This window comes from Natrix helvetica (assembly GCF_964273705.1).
Source record: "Natrix helvetica genome assembly, chromosome: 7".
Classification (NCBI taxonomy): Eukaryota; Metazoa; Chordata; class Lepidosauria; order Squamata; family Natricidae; genus Natrix; species Natrix helvetica.
In genome coordinates this window covers 14,367,031-14,384,557 of record NC_138558.1, presented here as the reverse complement: position 1 = coordinate 14,384,557, position 17,527 = coordinate 14,367,031, and the positions used below count along the sequence as shown (strand labels likewise).

At 38.8% G+C, this 17,527-nt stretch overlaps 2 protein-coding genes across 2 annotated transcripts in view; one reads left to right on the top strand and one right to left on the bottom strand.

Moving 5' to 3' along the window:
• LOC309395275 (broad substrate specificity ATP-binding cassette transporter ABCG2-like) overlaps window positions 1-16,673 on the top strand; it is a 29,392-nt gene extending 12,719 nt beyond the window's left edge. The window contains exons 9-15 of the mRNA XM_081959320.1: window positions 1,526-1,608; window positions 2,566-2,655; window positions 4,235-4,359; window positions 6,327-6,481; window positions 9,191-9,280; window positions 11,225-11,319; window positions 11,981-16,673. Coding sequence (XP_081815446.1) covers window positions 1,526-1,608; window positions 2,566-2,655; window positions 4,235-4,359; window positions 6,327-6,481; window positions 9,191-9,280; window positions 11,225-11,319; window positions 11,981-12,128 — 786 coding nt within the window. The 3' untranslated portion in view covers window positions 12,129-16,673. The remainder of the gene's footprint in view (window positions 1-1,525; window positions 1,609-2,565; window positions 2,656-4,234; window positions 4,360-6,326; window positions 6,482-9,190; window positions 9,281-11,224; window positions 11,320-11,980) is intronic.
• Window positions 15,719-17,527, bottom strand: part of PKD2 (polycystin 2, transient receptor potential cation channel) — a gene marked incomplete at its 3' end in the record, with an annotated part of 37,090 nt that continues 35,281 nt past the window's right edge. The window contains exons 15-16 of the mRNA XM_081960322.1: window positions 16,733-16,951; window positions 15,719-15,724 (exon numbers count right to left, since the gene is read on the bottom strand). Coding sequence (XP_081816448.1) covers window positions 15,719-15,724; window positions 16,733-16,951 — 225 coding nt within the window. The remainder of the gene's footprint in view (window positions 15,725-16,732; window positions 16,952-17,527) is intronic.

Genomic DNA, 17,527 nt, shown 5'->3' with positions numbered 1-17,527 from the left:
ATTTATTCCCATTTACAAATGGAGTCTTTAGACTCCTTAGTGCTCTCTGGGCTTGGTTGTTTGCTAGCAGACATTTCATTACCCAACTAGAGTCATTATAAATGCCGAAGAAGTCTGGGAATGAAGTTGCAAAGTTATATCAAGCCATGGCTTCCTTTTCTAGTCATCTTCTGGATAATGAAACCACCTTCGAACATTAATACATCATAGCTAATGTAATAATAGTAACTATTAAGTTTTCTACGCAGAGAGGCCGTGAAGTTAAAAAGTTTGTTATGTGTGTGCTAGTCTTATGTGGATCTTATAAATTGCTTTGTAAAAATTTGACCTTGTGACAGGAATTATGATTTTAGGAGCTTACAATTTTCCCCTCAGCTAAGAGCTCTGACTTTTTTCTCACAATCATTTCTATCTCCCTAACCTCATTATAGATGGATTTTTGGAGGCATTCTTCCAAAAGCCCTTATATTTCATGGAATTAATCCCTTTTGTTAATCCTCTTAAATGGGTCTAGCTATGATCCTTGTTTCCCACTCCAATTGTTTAATGGTAGAATAAGTGGCGGCCTTTGGATCTTTCCGCAGCTCTCTTGAGCCCTAGAACCACATTTAAGAGCTTCCTGTCATTTTGATTGAGGCAATCCTTCCTGTTCAACACTTCAGAGCAGACTGTTACCATCACCTTAGCTGAGATTTTAATCATATATGCTTATTCTTCAAAATAAAAATCTTAGATATCCGTCAGCTTGATTATGATAATTGGTGCCACAATCCTAGGCATATTTATGTAAGAGTAATCCCCATTAACCAAATGGTAGTTCTGAGTAGTCATTAGAATTACTTGGTTAACACATTCAAGCATAGTTTACTTTATTTTTAATGCCCTCCACCATAAACTGCTGCTGTACAGTGACTTTGGAAGTCCATAGAGTTCCCAGACAGGAATTTTCAACTAATTAAATTATGGAAGCTAAAGAGTCTAGATCAAATGATTTGTTGGTTAGGCCAAAATCAGCTCAACTCAACATAACTTAACCCAACCCAACCCAACCCAACCCACCACTTAGTATGATTTCAAAATTTGGATAAGGTTGGATTTACATATATGCAAAATATTCTTTGATTGTGGAATAGTGGGTTGTAGGAATCCAATCAACTGTCTCTTAGTCAATGGACTATGGCTAAGAGATAGATACCATTGGTTAGTACAATCTAAGATACCTACAGCCCAAGCCAAGACTACCAGATATGGGTACAAAAAATGGGAGTTTTCTTTAACTAATTGATTCCATTTAGTGGTTGACTAGATTTTTGCAGTTTAGATCACCCTCCTAGTTGTAAAAGCAGGTGTTTCCCATCCCTATTCTCCCTATCCTTTCCTAGGCATTGGAATGGAATATTTGTCATATCATTTAAATTGTAGAACTACAGAAAACAGCTATATTTTATAAGCTCATTAATTTGTCAAAACATTTCATCCCTGTTTCATTCTAACATTGATAATTTGAAGTACCCTTTCTTCCTAGATAGCTATTATCACAGTCATGGGAATCATTACTGGAGCTGTTTTTTCTGGCGTTAAAAACGATGCAACTGGCATTCAAAATAGGTTAGTTAATGTAAGAAACATTCTTCTAAACCAAATGCACCTTTCTCAATTAATAGTTTAACTTTTGAGATTAGCAGGGCCTAGAACAATTGTAAAAAAAAAAGTTAGCATCACAATCTCCAATATTGTTTTATTAGCTTGCTCCTTTGCCTGAAGAGCAGGGAAGAGTAATTTCCTAGGAAATTAGATAAATAACTTCACATCAGTTTTGGTTATTTGATCAAAGTATTGTGTTTTGTTTTTGTTTTGTTTTGCTTTGAGGAAAATTAGGCAATTTCCATTGGGAATGTCCCAAGGGAGATCAAGAATATCAAAATGTTGGGTGTGATTGGGCAATAGAAACTATTTTTCTTTTGGAAATTTTAATATGCTATGAGGTCTCTGAACTTGGTTATTTTCTTGCAGATGTTTCATTACCAATATAGGTAATATCATTAGTTCACTAAGGACCCCAAAATTCCACCCTGAGCTACAAATATTCACTTCTATTGATGTCTTATACTCTTTTATGGGCTTATATTGCATGCCTTTTCTAGTAACCAAGCCCTTGATGCTTCTGGTTTCCAGTATAGTGAAAAGTGCATCTATTTTTGATTGGCAAAAGCCACTGTGTACAGAGTGGCTATGTCCTTATTATCTGTATTTCAGCAGGAGAGATAGGACTTCCTGGTTGCTGTGTTCATGCAGCAGCCAGCCACTATATTTGGGTTCCAGATGACCACTAGACAGAAGCAAAGTCTCAAGCTTTCTCTACTTCTTTGCTACCATCTAGTAGTCATTGGGTAAATTACAACTTATATACATTCTGTATGTATCCCATGTAACATTTTCCTCATTTGGAGGCACTCTTGATTTTTTTATATTGTGATCCTATCATGCTCTGTGTCATTAGTGCTTCATATTTGTGGTCCGTATGTTCTCCCTTTCTAATTTGAAAATTCTTGGGTTTTCTTGTAGAATTGGTGCTTTGTTCTTTTTGGCAACGAATCAGGTTTTGAACAGTATTACAACCGTTGAACTTTTTATCACAGAAAAAAGGATATTTATGTAGGTAAATCTGCATGTAATGGAACATCAAAGTATTTTCTTATAGTTAATAATTGCATTTGTTTACTCTTTGGTTAATCATTTGTTGGTTTCATTCACAGTACCCATGCATGTTCTTTAGGCCTATTGTTTGCAATAAACTGTAGTCAGTATTCCCCACCCCCACCCCGAATGGAAGACCCAGTCTCATGGTGAGTTGTTCCCACAGAGAGTTGGCCGGGGTGAGGAGTCCCGCAGCAAGTTGTCCTAGACCCCTCAATTCATGAGGACTGAAAGATTGTATTTAATGTCTTTTTGACTTTGTTACTATCATGGTTCCGAGCAATGCTCCCAATCAATTCAAGACTCTGAGGCCTTGGCTTCCTAAAAAAATCCCATTTATTGGGTACATCATATCGGCACAGTCAAATGTGAAACCAGCACTGAATAATTCTGTTATTAATGAATAGTTTTTGGTATAATTAAAGAATAAATACTGGCCACACCGCTGTGTCGCAGGTCATATTAGCCAACCAAGCAGGTGATGAATTTCTCAGCACTCCCTCCTGCCTTATTGTTGTTATTGCTGGCACATTGGAGGAAAACATTCTACATTCCACCAGTCTCCCTTCCCCGCTAAATATGGCAACTAAGAACGAAGCAAGAAAAGAATATTGCTTCAGCTAGAGTCTTTTTGAGCATTGACAGTTACCTTCAGTCCAAAACAATAATGAAGAATCTTACCTTAAGTATCCCAAGACTGAACATCCCTCTCTGTCTCAGGTATGATGATATGAGTCTTCAGAGTCTAAATTTAAAAAAAATCCATTCAGTGATAAACTATTTCCACCTCTGCTTTGGGCAGTTGTTATTTATGACTTTAAAAGTCATATCCAATACCTTGATTTGGACTCAGAAGCAAACTGGCACCCAATGCAGCTTGTGCAGCATAGGTGTTACACGTGCCATTCTTTGGGTGCCCAAGATGGCCGCATTCTATACAAGCTGAAGTTTCCAAAAACCTTTCAATGGTAGCTCTGTGTATACAGCATATTGCAATAGACCAAATGGGAGATGAACAGGGTATAAGTAACTGAGCGGAGACCCTCCCTATCCAGGAAAGGGTATAACTGGCACACAACATGAAGTTGAGCAAAGCCCATCCAAGACAAGGCTGCCACCTGCTGTTCAAGCAGGAGCTGTGAGTCCTGGAGGACCTCCAAATTACTCCTTGGGTATGTCTGGAGTAGTGCAACCCCACTCAAGACCAAAGATGATAAACTCCTCGATACAGCTACTCCATCCAACCAGAGTTCTGCTGAAGTATGTTGTTCCCCATCCAGGTCCCCACAGCCTCCAGGCACCAAAAAGAACTATCACCCACTTCACCCAGGACGGTGAATAGATGTAAATAGCCAATACGAAATGTAGCTAAAAAGACTATTTCATCTTTAACTGAAAACATTTAAGATAACTGAAGAAAATGCACTAAATTCCTACATGGGTCTAGGCCCCAATCTGAAACCCGCCATATGCATTTATTTGATTATTCAGGTTTTGTGTATGTATATATGTGTACAAGTGTCTTTTTTTCTTGCAGACATGAATATATAAGTGGCTATTATAGAGTGTCTGCATATTTCTTCTCAAAAATAATAGCTGACATGATGCCAATGAGGACTTTGCCAGGCATCATCCTCACCAGCTTGAATTATTTCACGATAGGCAAGTGAACTCAGTTCTGCACCCTTTTTTGTGGTACAGAGAAATGAGACATATTGTTTGCTTTCTGTTTTATTTATCAGAGTTTTAAAATTCTACCATTGTTACTTTTTAAATACCTCAAGACAGCAAACATACCTAATATTCCTTCCTCCTCCTATTTTTTTTTCCAGATAGAAAAGAACTAATCCAAAATCACTGAGGGTGCCTTCCATGACTAAGGCTAGACTAGAACTCACAGTCCAGTTTCTATCCCGATGCCTTAAACCAATGTTTCTCAATCTTGGCAACTTGAAGATGTCTGGACTTCAACTCCCAGAATTCCCCAGCTGGCTGGGGAATTCTGGGAGTTGAAGTCCAGACATCTTCAAGTTGCCAAGATTGAGAAACACTGCCTTAAACACTAGCCCAAGTTGGCTCTCTTTAGTTATAATCACTGTTATATGCAAACAACTGACCAATTGGATGATTTATTCTCTCAGGGGAAGTATAAGGAGGCTGAGATTGGTTTAGAGCTTGGCACTGAGAGCCATTTTGGTGTAGTGGGATGCTGGCCTAGAAATCAGAAGATCAGAGTTGTTGGTGTGGGGAAAATGGAAGGCAGGAATATAAGGTATTGCCGTCTTAGCTCGTATTATAAAAATGGTGGGATAAAAATATAAGAATAAGAATAAATGGAAGAAGTGCTCAAGCATGGCCAAGCAATACGAAAAGTTTAAAAAGGCAGTAATCCCGTCCCCCAAAATTCCAAACCCAACTGTTTATGGTTGCTAAGCAAATTCACTAGTTTTGGGAATGACAGAAATTCTCCAATGTAAAGGGGAAAATGCAACATCAAATAGTTTATTTCTGTCCCTTACAGCAGGAGTCTTTACTCCCCAGGCTGCAGACTCCTACTACTCCACAGCCTGTTAGGAACTGGGCCGTGCAGGTGAGCAAAGCTTCATCTGCACACGTATGAGATCTAGGTAGCTCATGAAACTATCACCCCTCTCGGTCCATGGAAAATTGTCCACGAAACTGGTCGCTGGTGCCCAAAAGTTTAAGGAACATTGCGTTACAGTTCATGCCATCCTGGAAGGAAGGACATGGCTGGGTAGAAACTCTTCTGCAAGGGGCTAGCAATAGACAAAAGAAATTGGATATCCCACTTGCAAAATGCTTGATTGCGATCAATGAGTCTTACAGGGATTGCTAAGCTTTTAAGACTTATGGGACAATTATAAAGTTGGGCTACTATTTCTGGGCTGCAAAAATCCATCCACTAAGAGGTATCAGAGGAATATAGCAAACTCCAACTGTTTCTGCCCTTTTAGGATTGTCTGAAATGTTTTGCAACTTAGATATGAAAGCCTTAATAAAATTATTTTCAACCCAAAGTACAAGTAGCAGAATTTTAGCAAATAAAAACAAATTCTGATATATGACATGGCAGTAAGCACCAATTGCATTTAGGGATGCTTCCTTCTGAGTGGACATGCAGAAGATTGATTGCATGGCTGAAGTACAGGTAGTCCTCGGCATATGACCATAACTGAGCCCAAAATTTCTGTTAAACAGTTATTTTGTCCCATTTTACAACCTTTCTTGCCACAGTTGTTAAGTGAGCCACTGCAGTTGTTAAGTTAGTAGCTTGGTTGGTAAGTGAATCTGGCTTCTGCATTGACACTGCTTGCCAAAAGGTTGCAAAAGCAGGATATTTAACTGTCATAAATACATGATAATTGCCAAGCACTCAAAACACCACAATTTTGATCACCCCTCTACCATGAGAATGCTGCAATGGTCATTAAGTGTAAAAAATGGTCAGAAATGACTTTTTCTGCCATTATAACTTTGAACGGCCACTAAATCAATAGTTGTAAATCGAGGACTACTTGTTTAAATCTCTGTTAAGGTTGTTACTAAGCATGTATGTACATTTGTATACATCCAACATATGTATATGTGTATATATTAATTTCTTGCAGGTTTCAAGCCAGTTTTGGCATCTTTCTTTATCATGATGCTCACTATTATATTAATTGCATATGCCTCTAGTTCTCTCGCTCTGGCAGTTGCGACAGGACAAAACGTCACATCAGTTGCGAACCTCCTGATAAATATTTGCTTTGTTTTTATGATTGTGAGTGTTGCCTTTTAATATTTACTTGTTATATGTAGCTTGCCTATCTTTAAAAAGCTAGGTTTCAATATTCCGTTCATTGGCCTAAATCAGGGGTGTCCAAACTTGGGAACTTTAAGACTTGTGGACTTCAACTCCCAGAATTCCCCAACCAGCTGGCTGGGGAATTCTGGGAGTTGAAGTCCACAAGTCTTAAAGTTCCCAAGTTTGGACACCCCTGGCCTAAATGCTGGAAAACTCCACTATATGCAGAATCAGAATTGGAACAATGCATCCCAATGCATGTTTGATTTGTAACGTTGGTTCAACCAGTGGTGTAGTCAGGACAGGAATTTAGAAACGTATCCCTGCAATCCTTTCAGCAGGACAGATGCAGCAATGTCCACAATAAGCCTAGCAAATTCACTATGATACATTGTGTGTATGTATGTTTGTCACTGCCAAAGGACAAATTTGTGGAATGAGGTCATCCCTGGCCCTATGTTCCAGGGCTCCTGAAGACTGCAAGCCTGGCTTGCTACGTTTCAAAGTACTTCAAAATATTTCTGTTTAAAGACGGTGCCTGAAAAATATCACTGAGTTCAGAGCCTAGAAATTGATTAGCTGCTTTGCTGGCCCCAGAAGTGATCCCAGCTAAGCCAGTCACCCGAAAAAGTGAACTGACCCTCAGGTGTAGAGAAAAAGCACCATTGACCCTCAAAGCTCTTTTGGTGAGCCATTCCACCCTCTCGCTTCTCCCTTATTAGGATATAAGGAGATATTAGGAGATAATTGCTATTTAATAAAAGAGAAGCAGCATGGTAGCACAGAGGTTAAGGTGCTGGGCTTGATGACGGGAAAGCCAGCAGCCCATGTTCAAGACCCGAGCTCCACACAAAGGGGTGGGCTCCCATCCTCACCCCAGCTCTTGCCAACTTAGCAGTTCAAAAGCATGCAAATGGGAGTAGATGATTAGGTACCACTCGCTGGGAAGGTAACAGCGGTCCGTGACATCATAGTGGCCAGACAGTGCTGGTTCAATGGCCTTGAAATGGAGAGGAGTACCGCCTCTTATAGTGAGCAATGACTAGTGGAATAAAATCACAGGGACTCTTTTTTTTTAAGTAAAAGATTGTACCAGTGGTGGATTTCCATTTTTTTTTTTACTACTGGTTCGCTCGTGTGCGTGCTTCTGCATATGCGCAGAAGTGTCCAGGTGGATGGGCGGAGCCTCCCGCTGCCACCACTATAGGTTCGCCAGATCCGGGCCGAACCAGGAGCAACCCAACTCTGGGTTGTACCATGTCTAAAATATATTATTTAAGTATCACACAATGTATTCTCATGTACTATATGCCAGTGTGACTAGATTGGCACTTATCTGGCACCCTGGCCATGATGAAAGGAAATTATGGGAATGGCAACCCAATGCATTTTGTCTCGCCTTTAGTGCCCATTAGAATTTACAGCCTTTCCTCTGACATGTGAAGTCACAACATGCATGCCAATCTCCCTCTTTCCTTCTGTCTCCATCTATCTATCATCCATCTATCTATCTATCTATCATCTATCTATCTATCTATCTATCTATCTATCTATCTATCTATCTATCATCTATCTATCTATCTATCTATCTATCATCTATCTATCATCTACCTACCTACCTACCTACCTACCTACCTATCTAATTATCCATCCATCCATCCGTCCGTCCGTCCGTCCGTCCGTCCATCCATCCATCCATCCATCCATCCATCCATCCATCTGTAATACAGGATAAGTTCATGAATCTGATTAGTTTAATTTAGACTAAATTAACCATAATCATAAAAGGTTCACTCTTAAAAGTATAACAGGACACTTCATTGCTTTTTCTAGTTTTTTAACAGGGTTATCAACTCAGAAATTTGGGCCTGATACTCTTTTCCTGGATACATGAAACTTGACAGATATTTTGCCTCTGGAAGCAACCCAGAGCCTTTAGTTGCTTTGGAATTAGAAATATAACTTGTTTGCCATTCTTCCCTGCTACTAATCTCCCCATTCAGATAACACAGGTTGGGGATCATGGAAGGCACTCAAGTTTACATGATTGCACCGAATCATGGGATAAATGTGTCCTGATGGCCTCTTTTTTGCCCTGTCCCCATGACATTACCTCATCTCCCATCTATGAGTTAGACAGGCAAAACTCAGCTTTAGTTGTTAGTTCTTCGCTTTTATTCTGCCACCCTCCAAAGATATATTTGGGGTGCACAGAATCTCTTAAATTCTGTCATCCAGTAATTTGGAAGTAATTTGGAAGTAAGGCCAACGATCAGGCATGATTAGGACCAGAGACAATAGAGCCAGCATCAGGGACAGCGGATTTCATGTTGGATTGTTTTCTTACAGGTCAGGGATGAGTAGCTACCGCTATGAACTGCTAGTACAGAAAGGCCAGTGACTTTCAATTTGCTGTCAAGAGAGAGCTTGTGTGTTTCCAAAGACAATATTCTTTTGAAAAAGAGCCTAAAATAGCAATCATAAATAAACAAATTGCAGGAACTTTGCTTCTCAGGAAACGTGAAAGTCACAAATCTACCCGTATTCTGTATACTGTATATATGCAGTGGCAATGACTGATGAGGAATGAATCCTGGATATAAATGCAAAATTCTTTTGTGGAGCTCTGGACAAAATTCTATGCCATAACAGATGTCTCTCCCTCACCCCTTTTTTTTCTTGCAGGTTTTTTCTGGTGTATTGGTAAATCTCACAACCATTACATCTTCATTATTGTGGCTGGAATACTTCAGTATCCCTCGCTATGGCCTAAATGTAAATAATATTATCACTAGTTTTATTTGTTAGCTATTTGTGAAAGAACTCATCATCCAGAACTATCAAACTGGTAGAATTGACTGGAGAATGGTCTTTTCTTCCTTGGCATGGCTTCATGTGGTCTCTTGGAGCTAAAGTGGATGTGTTCCTGTTTAGGAATATCCTGAGTTAGGCTATTGTCTTACATGCTTCTACCATCCAGCAGTTCCCAGGGATTCATGGAAGCTCTGCCATCCCCAAAGATGTTGGGATTTGAACACTTTCCCTCCAGAGGTTGTCCTTGTTCCTACAGACATGATATGCTAGAAGAGGGATGGGGAACTATGGCCAAGCTGGCTCAGGAAGTCTGGGAGTTGAAGTCTACAAGTCATAAAGAGCCACAGTTCCCCACCTTTGAGATAGAAGGATATTCTCTTATTTGGCTTACAGCGGGATGGGGGAGGATCTGTTCCTTTTTGAAAAGAGAAGTGGGTGGGTGGGTGTACTTTCTTGAAGCAAAACCCCACTTTTCAGAAGCAGCATTTGCAGAAGTGTTAGAAGACCAATTACTTTTTCTATTGTAATTATTGCTTGTCCTCTTCACTGGCGCCACCACACATTTTACCCATTTGCACAAGACACCCCTTTGGGGAAAACATTGTTAATCTGCCTGTTATTCTGCTTTTATTCTTTTTATTATTCATTGTTATTCTGCCTGCTAAGGAATTCTAGCACATCAGCTAAAGAACCATTTGAGGGATTGTAGGATATGTCCTGCACTGCACACATTGTCCTGACAGACATCCTTTGGTCTATTTCTATTGTTTCCTGTGAACCAGCTGTGTATTCAAGCAACCTAATGTTTATAATTAAATGAAGTACTATAGTGGTGAGAAAACTACTTTCATGGAAGCTCTTTAGAAAATGTTCTTCTTCTCCAGAGCCAAGTTCAAGAAAGTGCAATATTTTGAAGTTACAAACGGAAAAATTGAATAATTCCTAATCTCATGTTGACATCTAGTGGTTTATTTTGAGAACTTTGTGTGATTTCAGCTTTAGAAGAAAAAATTCTACATAAGTAGCTCCCACATAGTGGCAAAAAAAAAAGTAATATGGGCTTATAATACATTAAAAATGTAAGATACCAGAAATCTGCCTTAGGGGTAACCTGTATCTGCATAACCAACCTGTCCTTCCATCACTTTATTCCAATTTAAATCTTATATCAACCTAGTCACTGTATGAATATGATGAAATGAGCTGTAGCTCACAAAAGCTTATGTCTTTTAATACAATTTGGTAATGGGAAAAGATGGTACCAGGTTCTGATTTTTTTGCCACCATAGCTAACACGCTTTCCTCTTCTGTAGTTGTACACAGGGTTTTGTGATGTGCCAAGAATCCTCAAAGGATCCCTTCCAACTCTATAATGTTTGAATGGGCAGTGTCTGTGATTTCAACTAAATATGCAAATGGATCTACCATTTGCAGTGCTTCTTAGGAGGTTCAGAAAGAGGGATAGATCACAGGGTCATGATTCACACCACACATTAAAACATCTGGCTTTATTTGATGTAACTTTGGTTAGGTTTGCTGTATGAAACATTCTAGCTTGTAAACCATAGTTTATGGCCTAGTCTTATGTGGGTGCATATGAAGTGCTAAAGCTATGGGTCCTTATCTATTTTGTACATGTGACTTATACAGGTCATCCAAAAATTGTTACAGACTGGTAAATTTGAACTGGATACTGCATGAGAGAGCAGAATAATTTATTTAGAACATCAACATAATAGGGCATCCATTTCTCCCTATTTATTAAGGCTTAAAAATTCTGATGTTGCTTTAATTTTAGCAAAGCACTCTCATTCCTGTCATTTTGTTGCCTTTTAGGTCCAACTGCATGGGAAACCTTTCAGATAATATAAGCAAGTAATTCCATTATCTGTCTGTTTTTCAAAGGCTTTACAAATCAACGAATTTACTGGACTCAGATTTTGCAATGAAACCCCAGAAGGGGTCAACGCAACATGTGTTTCTACTTCTGCGTTTACAGTGTAAGCATCTGTCACATGGCAAACTGTTGAACCATCTAGAAAAGTAAAACAAACAAACAACAGTGCCCAGGTTTCTTTAATTATTACTCATGCTGTTTTTTTTTTAAGGAGATGTTTATTACATAAAAATATTCAGGACTTGCTAGTGAATAAGATATGGAATGTTGCCAACTTGACGGGGCAAAACGTTTGGAAGGGTGGCTTGCAGAGCATATTGAGCGAAGTATCGTTCATGGGGCATTAAATTTGTTGCATCCTTGTGTAGGTTTATATTTTTTACAATTGACTCTGAAGGTGTATATGCACCACACTTCTACAGGGGCTTCCAGAAAAGCAAAGAAAACACACATGAAAACAACCGGAGAAGCATTCTTAGCATATTTCATTGTTATTCACCAAAATTTAAAATTTTACAATATATTTTTGCCCAAAACTTGCTATTCATCTCTAGTTTTCAGCCACAACATGCCATAGCAAACAATGACTGTGGCATTCACCTTATGACCGCAGTGTTTGCTTGATGACTGTCATGAAAAAGGTTCAAAAATCATGGGCTGGCTGTATTATGGGAGTAAGCAGACTGTCTGTATGAATTTACATAAAGAAGTAAATTAAGAATTTGCATTGTCCTAATACAAAAAATTTTAACCCATGTTTTTAGATGCACTGGAGAAGACTATTTGGAAATGCAAGGCATTGGCACAACTGCTTGGGACTTGTGGCAGAATCACGTTGCACTTATATGTATGACTATAATTTTTCTCACACTTGCATATCTGAGATTGAAATTTCTGAAGAAGTATACTTAGCAAGAGACTATCCTTATTTAACACAGCATTGTACTTTTATAATAAACATTTAGTTCTTGTAACATATGGTATACAGTTCTTGAAACACCTTGTTGATTCATATTTTGTAATAATTATGGAATTGCAATTGTTGTACAGCTATTGTCTTCAAACTGAGGGCCAGTTTAAGCCAATCATTTTGGGTGAAAAATAAAAGAGAATATGAAGCCCTTCAAAATTCTATCTGAGGTATCTATACTGCACAAGCCAGATATCAGATCTCTTGCAGTCCAAGAAAAAATGGACATAGAAGTCAATCCACACAACTGGATGGGAAAGTGGTATCCCCATAACAACTTAATTGGCCAATAAGAACAGGGCAGATCCTGGCTCCTGACTGTATTGCTGGTATAATTAACGAGGCACTACAGATTCTCTGTATTAAGATTTATATTGGAAAGGAAAAATTCCATGTGACAGTGAGATAACTGAAGATAATTAGATTGTCTCAACTACAGAGGATGTCATAAAGATGTGTGTCTCTTAAAATGAGGTATCAAGTTATTACTTTGTAGTAAATGAAATGTGAAGACAAGTTCTATAATAGTACTGTCAATGAATTAGGGATGTGTAAAGTATTTTACAGAATATTCAGACCTTGAAGCAATAAGTTTTGGTCTGGGCTCTGAGCTTCAAAATAAAATTGTGGTTTTTTAAAAAGGTTTGTTTTTAATGTTCCTTTGTGCTTTGCTGATAGGATGCATTTTAAAATGCAAAGCCTCTACGTTGACCTGGATTGATTAATTCTGCTTTTTCTGCTCAAAGTTTGGTGTGTGTCTGGCCTTTTATGATGCGAAGAGTAAAAAAACTGTTGTTTTAAATGCTCAATGAGCAGATTTTGCTCTTTTTTTTATTGTGCAGGGCTAGGTTTTCATTAAATTTGTTAATTTAGCTCGGGCTGTGATTTAATTAATGATTAAATTTTAATTTTAAACTGTAATGTAAGCTGAGTTCATCTGGCTGGTCTGCTTCTTCCACCCCGAATTTCCAAGTAAAACATCTTGCTGATGTCTAACCTATTAAGTGCTAATTGAAAGAGTGCTGATAAAAGAGATCATGCTATTTTGGTAAACACTTTATTTAATGAGCTAAGAGTGTTAATAAACTTGGGTGAAAATTAGACAAAAAAATTCCCAGAGGAGAAGAATTTTGTCCCTATTCTGTATGGCTTAAAGAGTCAAAACATTTAAGCTTTATTTCAATGGAATAAGGAAAACTGAAAGCCATTCTTGGGTCTTTATGGAAGGTATTTCCATGATACGCAGGAGTGTTTCAGATGAAATTGTTTTGTTCCAAACTTGAAATACAAGATGTTTACTGTATTATGTAGGCAGCTTGATTATATTTAGAATACATTCCTATGCAGAGTCTTCGACTTACAGCCACAACTCTGCCCAAAATTTCCACTGCTAAGCAAAACAGTTGTTAAGTGAGTTTCCCCACCACTTGTGACCTTTCTTGCCACAATTGTTACATGAATCACTGCAGTTGTTAAGTTAGTAATACAGCTGTTAAGTGAATCTGGCTTTCCCATTGACTTTGCTTGTCAGGTCGCAAAAGGTGATCACAGGATCCCAGGACACTGCAACCACCATAAATACAAGCCAGTTACCAAGCATCTGAATTTTGATGACATGACCTCTACAATGCTGCGAAAGGCGACAGTATGAAAGGCGGCCATAAGTAACTTTTTCAGTGCTGTTGCAACTTCAAATGGTCATTAAACGAATGGTGTTAAGTTGAGGACTACCTGCACACAATCTTATGTCAGTAACATTTTTTAATAAATAACTAAATTGATGTGACAGAATTAGAAAAAGAATTTTCTTATTTTTAATCCGTGTGACCAAGTATCCATGGAAGACACAAACAACCTTTAATCTGCCGATCTGGTGCCTATGACCAGGTATGTGGTTTACAAGCTTTCAACCAACTTCACTGTCTTTTTGTGGGTTAAAAGATCTAAAAGAGAGAGCACTAGTAATATCCATTTTCATTTAATGTTTCTGTGTAGCTTCCCATAATGACCGTAGAAAGAAAGTCATGATTTAGATTGTAATCAGGGAAATACAAAGCCCTATAATCAGAAATATTAAAGCAAATAAAAATACATATTATAAATCTTTGGTTTTATTTCACAAACAATTAGTTGGATGGCACTTAAGAGCAGAGAAAAAAAAATCCCCTTCCTTTGAAATTGATGCAAAGCTCACTTCCCCCCTTTTTTAACCACTCACAACTTCAAAACACACACAATCTTTTATTGGTCAGGAAGTTGTTCATTGGTACATTTTTACCATTATGTGAAATGTTCAAAATTAACGTTTATATTCTTTTCTAAGGCAACATTATCCTAGAAATATATTGGCACTTTGGAAGTATATATATATATACACAGTGTGCAAAATAGCAGATACTCAAGCTTCTTTGCTGTCATACTTTAAATGTATGTGTACATTGTCAACACGCATGGCTATCCCATGAAATCTTAATGCACTTCAAAATGAAGTTTGTTATGAAGTAACAACATGTTACAGAAATGTAAGCTATTACCATATGAATGCAAACCTTTGGTTTCCACAGTACTCCTTTATGTGAAACTCTATTGTTGTGAAGGTTGTGAAAAAGAACAAGAAGATATAATTTAAAATCAAGCATAGTAAGCCGTGTGAACAATTTCCCACTCTACCTCAATACCCAAAGCATGGGTGATTTCAGAAGTTAAGGTTACAAGTGTTTTGCAAAGCTTAGCTTGGCATGTTTTGAGTAACACAAGGAGTGTTCTTTCCCTTCCTGCCATGAACATCAGAACAACATAAGATGAAGCATCTACAGTATAAAACAGGGGTCTCCAAAATTAGCAACTTTAAGGCTTGTGGACTTCAATTCCCAAAATTCTGGGAGTTGAAGCCCAGAAACCTTAAAATTGCCAAATTTGGAGACCGCTGGTATAGAACATATCTGATCCACCCTGCCAGAAGCAATCCGTTGGCCAGATATGCATCATATATACATGTTATATTTTGAAATATGTTACATGCGATTCTTCTACATCTCAATCTGACCTGCACTTGTATACCATTCCCCCAACCTCTCTGGTTTTGACTTACATGCAATGAAATACAAGAATATAAACCTTTCAAAAGCTCCCCATTAAATGCTGTTTGTTGTGCTGTCTAGTTTTCTGTTAGAACAGCTCATTTAGCAGTGTGTTTATTGATTTATTTTTTACAGAAATTATTTTCATAAATGCTTTCGGAATATATTTAATCAGATCTCTCTTTTATGGTCTTATGAAGATTATGCTCCGGAGAATGTTTTTTCCAGTACATAATTTCACAGGGACAATTATATGTGGCCCTTTTAGAACAATATCCTATTATGGGAAAAACTTTTCCTATAATCATGCATTTTCATCTGCGAGATGCTTAACGTTGCTAAATTGTGTCGTACATTTTTTTCTCAAAGGGGCTTTGAGAATAATGAAGGTTATCCTCCCAACAACCATATAAAATAGTCTTTATCAAAATAGCAATTCCTTTTTGGTAAGCTTAAATCTTAAAGATTAAAAGACAAATCTACCATATTGAAATAACGATAAGCTAATTCATGCAGCCAAACACAGATATTACTTCTGTATGTATTATTTTGCAGCGAATGTATTATAGACTACCTGTTTCAACTAAAAAAGGAAGAGCGTCAGAAGAAAATCATATAGACTTGAATACTCCGTATGAAACAGCTACGTATAGTGTATTTTATGCACATTTTTTTAGAAGTATGCCTCTGGTTCCAATATGTCTTACTGCCAGGTAATGGTTACCTTAAGTTCTAGAACTGGGAAATAAATTTACTAGCTTACCTATTTTCTCCTAACAAGTAGAGAAATGTGCATCTTTCTAATGAAAGGAGTTGGAAAGAAAACCAAGGGCATTTAAAACAAGCAGCTCTGGTTTTTAAAAACCAGATCAGATAGCAACATGATGGTTTCCTATAGCATACTCTATAACAGGGATGTCAAACTCAAGGCCCGTGGGGGGCCGCCCTGGAAACAGCCAAGGTCTGGTCCACGGTGCCTCTACCAGTGAAAACGAAACTCAAGAGGGCGGCGCACAGTGGCCCTTTTCACTGGCAGAAGGCTTCAGGAAGCCATCACAGCTGAAAATGGAGCCAAGGGGTCCGTGTGCCCCCCGCCCAAGCTCTATTTTCTCTGGCAGAGTGCTAGCAAAACAAACTACTAGCAAAAGTGGATCCCCCCAGCCCTTCTTGGGCCACCAACACAAGTGTCATTGAGATGGCCATACCCACCATGGCCATGCCCCACCCAGCCCCCCAAGGTCAAACACAACCCTGATGTGAGCCTCAATGAAATCAAGTTTGACACCCCTGCTCTATAAAATCACAGCCCTGTCCCGAGGCTTCTTGTCATTAGCTAACTCATGATTTGTGGAAAATATTTTGAGCAAATACAAGTGCTACTAGACATGGTTGTTGCTCCCTCTATTTCCTCCCCCTCCCCCTTCCTTTCCCCCTCCCCCTTCCTTTCCCCCTCCCCCTTCCTTTGCCCCTCCCCTTCCCCCTCCTCCATCAATGCCTTCTGTGGACTGTGAGGAAGAAGGGCGCGGATTCCTGGTCCGTCCGTGGCTGTTGAATCCCATCGGGGTTCCCAATCGTTGGCTTACTTGGGAAGCAACGTCGTCAGATTCCCAGTGTTCCAGTTCTTCTCGTACAAGCCTCTCCATCTGATCTCTGTGCGCTTCATTCTCACAACCCAGCCTTTCATCCTAAGCAGGAATACCACAATACTCTCTGATCATGCTCAAATAGCTAAACTCTCTTTTAGCACAAAGAAATAAACACATTTCTGAATTATCTTTTAATAGTAACAGGTAGTGCTCAACTTACAATTGGGACCAGGATTTCTATTGCTATGCATGGTAGTTGCTAAGTGAATTGAGCCCGATTATATGACCTTTTTAGCTATGGTGGTCAAGAGAGGTGTTAAGTCAGGGGGGTCCAAACTTGAGAACTTTAAGACTTGTGGACTTCAACTCCCAGAATTCCCCAGCCAGCCATGCTGGCTGGGGAATTCTGGGAATTGAAGTCCACAAGTCTTAAAAGTTCCCAAGTTTGGACACCCCTGTGTTAAGTGAATCATGTAATCATCGAGAGAATCCAGCTTTGCCCGTTGATTTTGTCTGTTGGATGCCACCTGGGAAGGTTGCAAATGGCAATCTTATGATCCCAGGATGCTGCGACTGTTGTAAATACACGTCAGTTATTAAATGCCCAAATTTTGAGCGTGTGACCCGGGGATGCTGTAACAGTTGTGTGAGGAGCAGTTCTAAGTCGAGAACTAT